This window comes from Engystomops pustulosus, chromosome 9 (genome assembly GCF_040894005.1).
Source record: "Engystomops pustulosus chromosome 9, aEngPut4.maternal, whole genome shotgun sequence".
NCBI lineage: Eukaryota > Metazoa > Chordata > Amphibia > Anura > Leptodactylidae > Engystomops > Engystomops pustulosus.
The window spans coordinates 4,119,650-4,133,151 of NC_092419.1; the positions used below are offsets into that span (position 1 = coordinate 4,119,650).

Consider the following 13,502-nt stretch of genomic DNA (forward strand, 5'->3'; position numbering starts at 1 on the left):
ATACAGTCGAAGAGAAATCCTGATGATCAGTGTAGCTTCACTCCAATGTCCCCTGGGCAGGAAGATCTGTCAGGTCTGGAGCAGGGGCTACAATTATCCGTCGACCCTTTTCCTCCTGTAGTCCCAGTAGGTCCTGGGCTGTCAGGGACTGCAGGAAGATATCAGAGTCCTCTCTGGTGGGGGGCCTGGCACCCGTGCCACAGGTTCTCCACCACTGCTAGAGGTTGATGGCTTGGCCCAGTATGGATAGACGTCACATGTAGGGTTCAGAGTTACCTTCCAGCCAGACATGGTCCGTGTCTTTCTTCCCAGGACTTCCTCTCGGATATGGCTATGACAGAAGTCGATCGCTTCCTTGATAGAGAGCACCTTATTCTCCGTGAGAACACACTAGCAACTAAAGCCATAGAGGAGTATCTGAAACTGATAGGACAGAGATACCTCAAGGAAGCCATTGGTAAGGCCGGGGGGGGCGTCAGATGGTGGTGGATAGGGCGTCGCTGTGTATAATCTACATGTCCGTCCTTCTCGTTGGCAGGTGAGTTTATTCGGGCTCTGTATGAATCAGAGGAGGACTGCGAGGTAGACCCCATGCGTTGTCCGCCTTCTGCCCTGCCCGATCACCAGGCCAATCTCAGGATGTGCTGCGAACTTGCGCTTTGCAAAGTCTTCAACTCCCATTGGTCAGTGTCTGGTCATGTGATGTCATTTCCAGGAAACGATAAGACGTTATATGTTAGTCATTCTCCATTACATTTGACTCCTCCCCCTTCCCGCCCCGTTTCCGTTTCGTTCTCCTTTCCTCAGTCTTTCCCATCGTTGTTTCCTCGCTCGCCTTCACCGCTCTTCTCTCCTCGTCTTTCTGTCTTCCCATCCCCTTCTTATCTGACACTTGAAGTGTCCCTGGGGCTTACGGTGGAGCCGCCATGTTGGTTCACCCTTTGGTGTCTGCAGGGATGACTTTAAGTGTCCTCCCTTCACTCCTTCTCACTCTCCTCCTCCTTCTTTCTATCCCTCGTAGTGTGTTTCCCCGGGAGTTGAAGGAAGTCTTTGCTTCATGGAGGATGCGCTGTGCGGAGCGCGGCCGTGAAGACATCGCAGATCGACTCATCAGTGCCTCTCTCTTCCTCCGCTTTCTGTGTCCGGCCATCATGTCCCCCAGCCTCTTCAGCCTGATGCAGGAATATCCTGACGAGCAAACATCAAGGACCCTTACACTCATCGCCAAGGTCATCCAGAACCTGGCCAACTTCAACTTCAAGTGAGAGCGGGGGCCGGGGAGGGGTGAGGGGAGCCGGACATAGAGACCACCTGATGGGGGGCGGTGATGGGGTCCTGACAAAGAGACCACCTGATGGGGGAGGGGTGATGGGAGCCGGACATAGACACCACCTGATGGGGGGCGGTGATGGGGTCCTGACAAAGAGACCACCTGATGGGGGCCGGGGTGAAGGGAGCCGGACATAGAGACCACCTGATGGGGGCGGTGATAGGGTCCTGACATAGAGAACAGCTGATGGGGGGCGGTGATGGGGTCCTGACATAGAGACCACCTGATGGGGGCGGTGATGGGGTCCTGACATAGAGACCACCTGATGGGAGGCGGTGATGGGGTCCTGACATAGAGACCACCTGATGGGGATGATGATGGGGTCCTGACATAGAGACCACCTGATGGGGGCGGTGATGGGGTCCTGACATAGAGACCACCTGATGGGGGGCGGCGATGGGGTCCTGACATAGAGACCATCTGATGGGGGCGGTGATGGGGTCCTGACATAGAGACCACCTGATGGGGGGCGGCGATGGGGTCCTGACATAGAGACCACCTGATGGGGGCGGTGATGGGGTCCTGACATGGAGACCACCTGAAGGGGGGCGGTGATGGGGTCCTGACATAGAGACCACCTGATGGGGGGGCGGCGATGGGGTCCTGACATAGAGACCACCTGATGGGGGCGGTGATGGGGTCCTGACATAGAGACCACCTGATGGGGGGCGGTGATGGGGTCCTGACATAGAGACCACCTGATGGTGGCGGTGATGGGGTCCTGACATAGAGACCACCTGATGGGGGGCGGTGATGGGGTCCTGACATGGAGACCACCTGATGGGGGGCGGTGATGGGATCCTGACATAGAGACCACCTGATGGGGGGCGGTGATGGGGTCCTGACATGGAGACCACCTGATGGGGGGCGGTGATGGGGTCCTGACATGGAGACCACCTGATGGGGACGGTGATGGGGTCCTGATATAGAGACCACCTGATGGGGGGCGGTGATGGGGTCCTGACATGGAGACCACCTGATGGGGACGGTGATGGGGTCCTGATATGGAGACCACCTGATGGGGGCGCTGATGGGGTCCTGACATAGAGACCACCTGATGGGGGGCGGTGATGGGATCCTGACATAGAGACCACCTGATGGGGGGTGGTGATGGGGTCCTGACATAGAGACCACCTGATGGGGGGCGGTGATGGGGTCCTGACATAGAGACCACCTGATGGGGGGCGGTGATGGGGTCCTGACATAGAGACCACCTGATGGGGGCGGTGATGGGGTCCTGACATAGAGACCACCTGATGGGGGCGGTGATGGGGTCCTGACATAGAGACCACCTGATGGGGGCGGTGATGGGGTCCTGACATAGAGACCACCTGATGGGGGCGGTGATGGGGTCCTGACATAGAGACCACCTGATGGGGGCGGTGATGGGATCCTGACATAGAGACCACCTGATGGGGGGCGGCGATGGGGTCCTGACATAGAGACCATCTGATGGGGGCGGTGATGGGGTCCTGACATAGAGACCACCTGATGGGGGGCGGCGATGGGGTCCTGACATAGAGACCACCTGATGGGGGCGGTGATGGGGTCCTGACATGGAGACCACCTGAAGGGGGGCGGTGATGGGTTCCTGACATAGAGACCACCTGATGGGGGGGCGGCGATGGGGTCCTGACATAGAGACCACCTGATGGGGGCGGTGATGGGGTCCTGACATAGAGACCACCTGATGGGGGGCGGTGATGGGGTCCTGACATAGAGACCACCTGATGGGGGGCGGTGATGGGGTCCTGACATGGAGACCACCTGATGGGGGGCGGTGATGGGATCCTGACATAGAGACCACCTGATGGGGGCGGTGATGGGGTCCTGACATAGAGACCACCTGATGGGGGCGGTGATGGGGTCCTGACATAGAGACCACCTGATGGGGGCGGTGATGGGGTCCTGACATAGAGACCACCTGATGGGGGCGGTGATGGGGTCCTGACATAGAGACCACCTGATGGGGGGTGGTGATGGGGTCCTGACATAGAGACCACCTGATGGGGGGCGGTGATGGGGTCCTGACATAGAGACCACCTGATGGGGGGCGGTGATGGGGTCCTGACATAGAGACCACCTGATGGGGGCGGTGATGGGGTCCTGACATAGAGACCACCTGATGGGGGCAATGATGGGGTCCTGACATGGAGACCACCTGATGGGGACGGTGATGGGGTCCTGATATAGAGACCACCTGATGGGGGGCGGTGATGGGGTCCTGACATGGAGACCACCTGATGGGGACGGTGATGGGGTCCTGATATGGAGACCACCTGATGGGGGCGCTGATGGGGTCCTGACATAGAGACCACCTGATGGGGGGCGGTGATGGGATCCTGACATAGAGACCACCTGATGGGGGGTGGTGATGGGGTCCTGACATAGAGACCACCTGATGGGGGGCGGTGATGGGGTCCTGACATAGAGACCACCTGATGGGGACGGTGATGGGGTCCTGACATAGAGACCACCTGATGGGGGCGGTGATGGGGTCCTGACATAGAGACCACCTGATGGGGGCGGTGATGGGGTCCTGACATAGAGACCACCTGATGGGGGCGGTGATGGGGTCCTGACATAGAGACCACCTGATGGGGGCGGTGATGGGGTCCTGACATAGAGACCACCTGATGGGGGGCGGTGATGGGATCCTGACATAGAGACCACCTGATGGGGGGTGGTGATGGGGTCCTGACATAGAGACCACCTGATGGGGGGCGGTGATGGGGTCCTGACATAGAGACCACCTGATGGGGGGCGTTGATGGGGTCCTGACATAGAGACCACCTGATGGGGGCGGTGATGGGGTCCTGACATAGAGACCACCTGATGGGGGCGGTGATGGGGTCCTGACATAGAGACCACCTGATGGGGGCGGTGATGGGGTCCTGACATAGAGACCACCTGATGGGGGCGGTGATGGGGTCCTGACATAGAGACCACCTGATGGGGCCGGTGATGGGGTCCTGACATAGAGACCACCTGATGGGGGCGGTGATGGGGTCCTGACATAGAGACCACCTGATGGGGGGCGGTGATGGGGTCCTGACATGGAGACCACCTGATGGGGGGCGGTGATGGGGTCCTGACATGGAGACCACCTGATGGGGGGCGGTAATGGGGTCCTGACATAGAGACCACCTGATGGGGGCGATGATGGGGTTCTGACATGGAGACCACCTGATGGGGGGCGGTGATGGGGTCCTGACATGGAGACCACCTGATGGGGGCGATGATGGGGTTCTGACATGGAGACCACCTGATGGGGGGCGGTGATGGGGTCCTGACATGGAGACCACCTGATGGGGGCGGTGATGGGGTCCTGACATAGAGACCACCTGATGGGGGGCGGTGATGGGGTCCTGACCATGTAGTGTGCTGGTGAGATGTCTGACCGCTGGGGTCCATGGTGTGGAGACTGCGCCATCAGGTGGCCGCGCAGGCGTGGTGCACAATGCTCAGGTGCTGCTCTCCTCAGATTCAGCAGTAAGGAGGAGCACATGTCCTTCATGAATGAGTTCCTGGAGACGGAGTTGGCCAATATGCAGAATTTCCTGTATGAGATTTCCAACATGGACGCGCTGACCAACAGCAGCAACTTCGAGGGCTACATCGACCTGGGGAGGGAGCTGAGCACCTTACACGCCCTGCTATGGGAGGTCATCCCCCAGCTCAGCAAAGTAAGTATAATGGTATTCACCGAGGAATCTGAGGGGGTCATCTACAACCAGGGGCTCCATATACAAGGGGTCTGCCATGTAATATCCCAGCATCAGACCATAACGTTACTATACAGAGGGTGTGTACTGTGTATTATACCGGACCATAGTACATAGCGGGGATGTTACTTATATAGAGGGTGTGTACTGTGTATTATACCGGACCATAGTACATAGCGGGGATGTTACTATATAGAGGGTGTGTACTGTGTATTATACCGGACCATAGTACATAGCGGGGATGTTACTATATAGAGGGTGTGTACTGTGTATTATACCGGACCATAGTACATAGCGGGGATGTTACTATATGGAGGGTGTGTACTGTGTATTATACCGGACCATAGTACATAGCGGGGATGTTACTTATATAGAGGGTGTGTACTGTGTATTATACCGGACCATAGTACATAGCGGGGATGTTACTATATAGAGGGTGTGTACTGTGTATTATACCGGACCATAGTACATAGCAGGGATGTTACTTATATAGAGGGTGTGTACTGTGTATTACACCGGGCATCGTGTTATAGAGGGGATGTTACTATATGGAGGGTGTGTACTGTGTATTATACCGGACCATAGTACATAGCGGGGATGTTACTTATATAGAGGGTGTGTACTGTGTATTATACCGGACCATAGTACATAGCGGGGATGTTACTTATATAGAGGGTGTGTACTGTGTATTATACAGGACCATAGTACATAGCAGGGATGTTACTTATATAGAGGGTGTGTACTGTGTATTATACCGGACCATAGTACATAGCGGGGATGTTACTATATAGAGGGTGTGTACTGTGTATTATACCGGACCATAGTACATAGCAGGGATGTTACTTATATAGAGGGTGTGTACTGTGTATTATACCGGGCCATAGTACATAGCGGGGATGTTACTTATATAGAGGGTGTGTACTGTGTATTATACCGGACCATAGTACATAGCGGGGATGTTACTTATATAGAGGGTGTGTACTGTGTATTATACCGGACCATAGTACATAGCGGGGATGTTACTTATATAGAGGGTGTGTACTGTGTATTATACCGGACCATAGTACATAGCGGGGATGTTACTTATATAGAGGGTGTGTACTGTGTATTATACCGGACCATAGTACATAGCGGGGATGTTACTATATAGAGGGTGTGTACTGTGTATTATACCGGACCATAGTACATAGCGGGGATGTTACTATATAGAGGGTGTGTACTGTGTATTATACCGGACCATAGTACATAGCGGGGATGTTACTATATGGAGGGTGTGTACTGTGTATTATACCGGACCATAGTACATAGCGGGGATGTTACTTATATAGAGGGTGTGTACTGTGTATTATACCGGACCATAGTACATAGCGGGGATGTTACTATATAGAGGGTGTGTACTGTGTATTATACCGGACCATAGTACATAGCAGGGATGTTACTTATATAGAGGGTGTGTACTGTGTATTACACCGGGCATCGTGTTATAGAGGGGATGTTACTATATGGAGGGTGTGTACTGTGTATTATACCGGACCATAGTACATAGCGGGGATGTTACTTATATAGAGGGTGTGTACTGTGTATTATACCGGACCATAGTACATAGCGGGGATGTTACTTATATAGAGGGTGTGTACTGTGTATTATACAGGACCATAGTACATAGCAGGGATGTTACTTATATAGAGGGTGTGTACTGTGTATTATACCGGACCATAGTACATAGCGGGGATGTTACTATATAGAGGGTGTGTACTGTGTATTATACCGGACCATAGTACATAGCAGGGATGTTACTTATATAGAGGGTGTGTACTGTGTATTATACCGGACCATAGTACATAGCGGGGATGTTACTATATAGAGGGTGTGTACTGTGTATTATACCGGACCATAGTACATAGCAGGGATGTTACTTATATAGAGGGTGTGTACTGTGTATTATACCGGACCATAGTACATAGCAGGGATGTTACTTATATAGAGGGTGTGTACTGTGTATTATACCGGACCATAGTACATAGCGGGGATGTTACTTATATAGAGGAAGTGTACTGTGTATTATACCGGACCATAGTACATAGCGGGGATGTTACTATATAGAGGGTGTGTACTGTGTATTATACCGGACCATAGTACATAGCGGGGATGTTACTTATATAGAGGAAGTGTACTGTGTATTATACCGGGCATCGTGTTATAGCGGGGATGTTACTATATAGAGGGTGTGTACTGTGTATTATACCGGGCCATAGTACATAGCGGGGATGTTACTATATAGAGGGTGTGTACTGTGTATTATACCGGACCATAGTACATAGCAGGGATGTTACTTATATAGAGGGTGTGTACTGTGTATTATACCGGACCATAGTACATAGCGGGGATGTTACTATATAGAGGGTGTGTACTGTGTATTATACCGGACCATAGTACATAGCGGGGATGTTACTTATATAGAGGGTGTGTACTGTGTATTATACCGGGCATCGTGTTATAGAGGGGATGTTACTTATATAGAGGATGTGTACTGTGTATTATACCGGACCATAGTACATAGCGGGGATGTTACTTATATAGAGGGTGTGTACTGTGTATTATACCGGACCATAGTACATAGCGGGGATGTTACTTATATAGAGCGTGTGTACTGTGTATTATACCGGACCATAGTACATAGCGGGGATGTTACTTATATAGAGGGTGTGTACTGTGTATTATACCGGACCATAGTACATAGCGGGGATGTTACTTATATAGAGGGTGTGTACTGTGTATTATACAGGACCATAGTACATAGCGGGGATGTTACTTATATAGAGGGTGTGTACTGTGTATTATACCGGGCCATAGTACATAGCGGGGATGTTACTTATATAGAGGGTGTGTACTGTGTATTATACCGGACCATAGTACATAGCGGGGATGTTACTTATATAGAGGGTGTGTACTGTGTATTATACCGGACCATAGTACATAGCGGGGATGTTACTTATATAGAGGGTGTGTACTGTGTATTATACCGGACCATAGTACATAGCGGGGATGTTACTTATATAGAGGGTGTGTACTGTGTATTATACCGGACCATAGTACATAGCGGGGATGTTACTTATATAGAGGGTGTGTACTGTGTATTATACCGGACCATAGTACATAGCGGGGATGTTACTTATATAGAGGGTGTGTACTGTGTATTACACCGGGCATCGTGTTATAGAGGGGATGTTACTATATAGAGGGTGTGTACTGTGTATTACACCGAGCATCGTGTTATAGAGGGGATGTTACTATATAGAGGGTGTGTACTGTGTATTACACCGGGCATCGTGTTATAGAGGGGATGTTACTATATAGAGGGTGTGTACTGTGTATTACACCGGGCATCGTGTTATAGAGGGGATGTTACTATATAGAGGGTGTGTACTGTGTATTACACCGGGCATCGTGTTATAGAGGGGATGTTACTTATATACAGGGGATGTTACTATATAGAGGGTGTGTACTGTGTATTATACCGGACCATAGTACATAGAGGGGATGTTACTATATGGAGGGTGTGTACTGTGTATTATACCGGACCATAGTACATAGCGGGGATGTTACTTATATAGAGGGTGTGTACTGTGTATTACACCAGGCATCGTGTTATACAGGGGATGTTACTATATAGAGGGTGTGTACTGTGTATTATACCGGACCATAGTACATAGAGGGGATGTTACTATATAGAGGGTGTGTACTGTGTATTACTCCGGGCATCGTGTTATACAGGGGATGTTACTATATAGAGGGTGTGTACTGTGTATTACACCGGGCATCGTGTTATAGAGGGGATGTTACTTATATAGAGGGGATGTTACTATATAGAGGGTGTGTACTGTGTATTACACCGGGCATCGTGTTATACAGGGGATGTTACTATATAGAGGGTGTGTACTGTGTATTACACCGGGGATGTTACTTACAGGCCTCATCTCACTGATCTGTCTTTCTCTATTACAACTACTGGATCAGGACGCTCTTATAAAGTTGGGGCCCCTCCCTCGCCTTCTCAATGACATCAGCCTCGCGCTCAGGAACCCCCACATCCAGCGACAGCCGAGTCATCAGGAGAGGCTGCCGCCCCCAAAACCCGTCATCCTGAGGGGGCCATCAGCGGAGCTCCAGAGCTACCTGGTGCGAGACCTCAACAGGTAGGACTATGGGGAGAGCAGGCTGGAGCACTGCCTGAGGCGTGTATGGATGTGCCGGGGTGTAGCTGGACTTTTATCGCCTTTCCCTCCTTCATCCTGTTATTTTCCCTTAGGGGTTATCCACATTTTCGCTTTTTTCTCCCCTCAGCTCCATTGACATGACCCGTCTACCTTCACCGACCAAGGACAAGTCCTCCAAGGATATGTTCTTTGTGTCGCGTCGGCCGCTCACCCGCTCTTCACCCGCCTATTGCACCAGCAGCTCAGACATCACCGAGCCCGACCAGAAGATGCTGAGCGTGAACAAAAGTGTTTCCATGTTAGACTTGCAGGATAGCCGCATGAACAGTGTGTCCAACCTGCAGGCGGTAGGGGACCTGCTCAACTCCAGCCAGGCCTCCATATCCGGGGGACTCCGCCCAGGGGGCCGGCTCTCCCAGGGCAGCGGGTCTAGCATTGCGGCTGGTCTGCGGCTCAGTCAGATGGGAGTTACCACCGATGGGCTTTCAGCTCAGCAGCTGCGCATTCCCTTGTCCTTCCAGAACCCGCTCTTCCACATGGCCCCCGACGGCCCGGCTGCACCGCCCTCACACCCGGCTCCTCATCGGCCGGACCCCGGAGCTGACGCCTTTGCCCCATTCCACGGCTACAGCAAGAGCGAGGACTTAAGCTCCGGAAAGCACATGCTGCACAGTCACAGCTACAGCGACGAGTTCAGCCGGCAGGGGTCAGAGTTCAGGTACCAGCCCCGCTAGGGGGCGCAAGATTGGGGTCCAGGTGGGAAGAGTAGAGAGGTGGTATAAGACATCGCTTTATATACATATAGAATGGTATATGTATATATCACTATATATTTATATATAGTTATCCCATATATGTGTCACACATCCATGTCCCGCACGTAGCACATGAGACACTGTAGATGAAGCTGCTGTTCTCCTATGAAAACATCTTCTTCTTGGATTCAGCCCTTTTGTGAGCTGCTAAAATTATGGAGAGGGGGGGGGGTCCCTGGGGAGTCACAATATAATTCATTGTGAATGGAGGACCCTCCTAGAGCGGCGCCTCATAGCCAACACATCCTGGGGCTGAATACAGTAAACCAGCAAGTTCATTGGTCAGACATCAGCGAGGACATTCAGCATGTACGGATATGTGAGCGTGCGCCGGCACAGATGATCCGTCTCCGATCCAGGAGGATCCGCGGAGCATTTACATCATTGGCTCATTTTAGGATTTGGAATAGAAAAATAACAAGTAGAAAATGGTTGATTCTTATTTGAACCACTAGATGTCACCGCAGAGACCGCGACTGGCAGAGAACATCTCAGTTTACGGCTGCTGCAAAGAAGTTATTCTTTGTGTCATTCCATTGTCATTGGTATCAGAGCAGTTACCGCTTATAATATATGTAGGGCACAGTTCAGGGTGATGGTCCTCACCCCCGGCTTCTTGATTTGGCTGATACTTATCCGTAATGATGGAGTATTGCCATATGGATAATGAGCCCGGTGGTCCTAGACCAGGGACCTCCATGAATGCTGAAGTCTCCTCCTGTGATCAGAGATGGCTCCTATGTGGCTGTGGTCATGTATGTGTCCGCCTGTCACGTGGCTGTGGTGTAGTGTATAGATGTGGTATATGTAGACCGTAGCCTCCCGTCCTCCACCACGCGTTTCGCACCTTAGAATTGTAATATTTTCTTTACGTTGCAGCAAGAGGCAGCTTTCCCTCCAAGACAATCTCCAACACATGCTGTCCCCTCCACAAATCACCATCGGCCCCGGAGTGCAGCGGAGGCAAGACTCGCAGCCTCCTCCCCTCCACCGGGGCAAATCCCAGCAGCTGACGGTGCAGGCCGCCCATAAGCCCCGACCTAGCAGCGGTAACCTTCTGCAGAGCCCGGAGCCTGTGTACGGAGCAGCTAGGATGAGGCAGCAGTCGGTAGAGAAGGAAGCAGGAGGGCTCAAACCCAGCATCACCAAGCAGGTAAGTGACCGCCACTACCTCCGCACCACATGGCTCCGGCCTGGATAACACGGCTCTGTCTCCCCGCAGCACTCGCATACGCAGGCCACGCTCAACCCGGTCACTCCAGCCTCGGAACGCACAGTAGCCTGGGTGTCAAACATGCCTCACCTCTCCGCTGACATCGAGAGCGCGCACATTGAACGAGAAGAATACAAACTGAAGGAATACTCCAAATCCATGGACGAGAGCCGCCTGGAAAGGGTGAGGAGACGTGGTGCGCCGTGGTCATGGTGGTCACCTCCTCCTCTCTGATGACACGCTCTCCTCTCCTTCTCACCTTATTGTTCTGTCTCTCTCCCTCCGCTCTCTTCTTCTCCCTTTCCTCTTAGGTGAAGGAATACGAGGAGGAGATCTACTCCCTAAAAGAGCGGCTCGTGATGTCCAACCGGAAGCTGGAGGAGTACGAGCGCCGTCTCCTCTCCCAGGAGGAGCAAACTAATAAAATGCTGCAGCAATATCAGTCCCGCCTGGAGCAGAGCGAGAAGAGGCTGCGGCAGCAGCAGATGGAGAAGGACACGCAGATCAAGAGCATCTTAAACAGGTTAGAAATGGTAAATACTCTATTATTTACTTCTGGGGACTGGGGGGAGGCGGGGGAGGGGATCCTCCGGAACTGGGATCCCCTCTAACTGCAATATCCAGAGAGAACATACACATGACACAAACACCCGGACATGACACGCGTCCCTCATCGGGGCGGTGACCCCTGACCTTATCCTTATAGAAGCGCTATAGAGGCCCTCCGCCCGCAGGGTCACATGACTGGGTGTGAACGAGGTCCAGGCCGGATCATCGTTACATCGCAGAAAAGAGAATGAAGATAAAGTAATAAAGCTCCACGTGTCCCGGACCTGACCGGATATTCTGGGATGTAGCCATATGCACTAAACAAGGGGGAGGAAGGGTTCAATTATCTGCTGATTCTGCACCTACAGGGAATGGAAGGGTCTGGACTTCATCTGTGAGAGAATCTGAAATAAATCCAGCAAATCACATTGTATAAAGTATAAATCATTTATTAGCATTTTATTCCATGAAGTAAGTGTTTGATTACAACCAATCAGTCTTTGAGAACTGTTAGTTTTTCTATTAGAAGCTCCTCCTTCTCCTAACTCATTACCTGTAGCTCCTCCTTCTCTGCACTCATTACCTGTAGCTCCTCCTTCTCTGCACTCCTTACCGGTAGCTCCTCCTTCTCTGCACTCCTTACCTGTAGCTCCTCCTTCTCTGCACTTCTTACATGTAGCTCCTCCTTCTCTGCACTCATTACCTGTAGCTACTCCTTCTCTGCACTCATTACCTGTAGCTCCTCCTTCTCTGCACTCATTACCTGTAGCTACTCCTTCTCTGCACTCATTACCTGTAGCTCCTCCTTCTCTGCACTCATTACCTGTAGCTACTCCTTCTCTGCACTCATTACCTGTAGCTCCTCCTTCTCTGCACTCATTACCTGTAGCTCCTCCTTCTCTGCACTCATTACCTGTAGCTCCTCCTTCTCTGCACTCATTACCTGTAGCTCCTCCTTCTCTGCACTCCTTACCTGTAGCTCCTCCTTCTCTGCACTCCTTACCTGTAGCTCCTCCTTCTCTGCACACATTACATGTAGCTCCTCCTACTCTATACTCATTACCTGTAGCTCCTCCTTCTCTGCACTCATTACTTGTAGCTCCTCCTTCTCTGCACTCATTACTTGTAGCTCCTCCTTCTCTGCACTCATTACCTGTAGCTCCGAGTCTAGCTCCATGTTCGCAGCGGGTCCGCGACAGCGCCTCTTCTTTCTTCAGGCCGGCGCTAGGTCCAAGACAGCTCTGTGTGGGGGCCTTTGAAATGGTGAGTTTATTTTTTTAGGGGCAGGCTACATACCACAGGGGGCGGGCAGGCTATATACTACAGGGGGCTGGCAGGCTATATACTACAGGGGGCTGGCACAATATATACTTCAGGGGGATGGCAGGCTATATACTACAGGTGCTGACTGGCTATATACTACAGGGGCTGGAAGGCTATATACTACAGGGGGCTGGCAAGCTATATACTACAGGGGGCTGGCAGGCTATATACTGCAGGGGGCTGGCAGGCTATATACTACAGGGGCTGGCAGGCTATATACTACAGGGGGCTGGCAGGCTGTACGCTACAGACGCTAGCAGGCTATATACTACAGGGGCTGGCAGGTTATATACTACAGGGGCTGGTAGGCTGTACACTACAGGGGCTGGC

The 13,502-nt window shown here is 52.0% G+C and overlaps 1 protein-coding gene across 19 annotated transcripts in view; it reads left to right on the forward strand.

The window, feature by feature from the left end:
- Positions 1-13,502, forward strand: part of SYNGAP1 (synaptic Ras GTPase activating protein 1) — a 188,454-nt gene that overhangs the window by 155,957 nt on the left and 18,995 nt on the right. For 13 of the 19 annotated variants that reach the window (XR_011849867.1, XM_072125692.1, XM_072125702.1 and 10 more), the window contains 9 exons: positions 313-457; positions 539-683; positions 1,022-1,261; positions 4,815-5,016; positions 9,067-9,251; positions 9,400-9,990; positions 10,967-11,240; positions 11,310-11,483; positions 11,612-11,833. Coding sequence is in view for 18 of the 19 variants with exons in the window: in XM_072125692.1 (XP_071981793.1) it covers positions 313-457; positions 539-683; positions 1,022-1,261; positions 4,815-5,016; positions 9,067-9,251; positions 9,400-9,990; positions 10,967-11,240; positions 11,310-11,483; positions 11,612-11,833 (2,178 nt within the window). In the remaining variant the exon portion in view is untranslated. The remainder of the gene's footprint in view (positions 1-312; positions 458-538; positions 684-1,021; positions 1,262-4,814; positions 5,017-9,066; positions 9,252-9,399; positions 9,991-10,966; positions 11,241-11,309; positions 11,484-11,611; positions 11,834-13,502) is intronic. The other 6 variants (XM_072125704.1, XM_072125703.1, XM_072125705.1 and 3 more) reach the window with 4 other exon arrangements.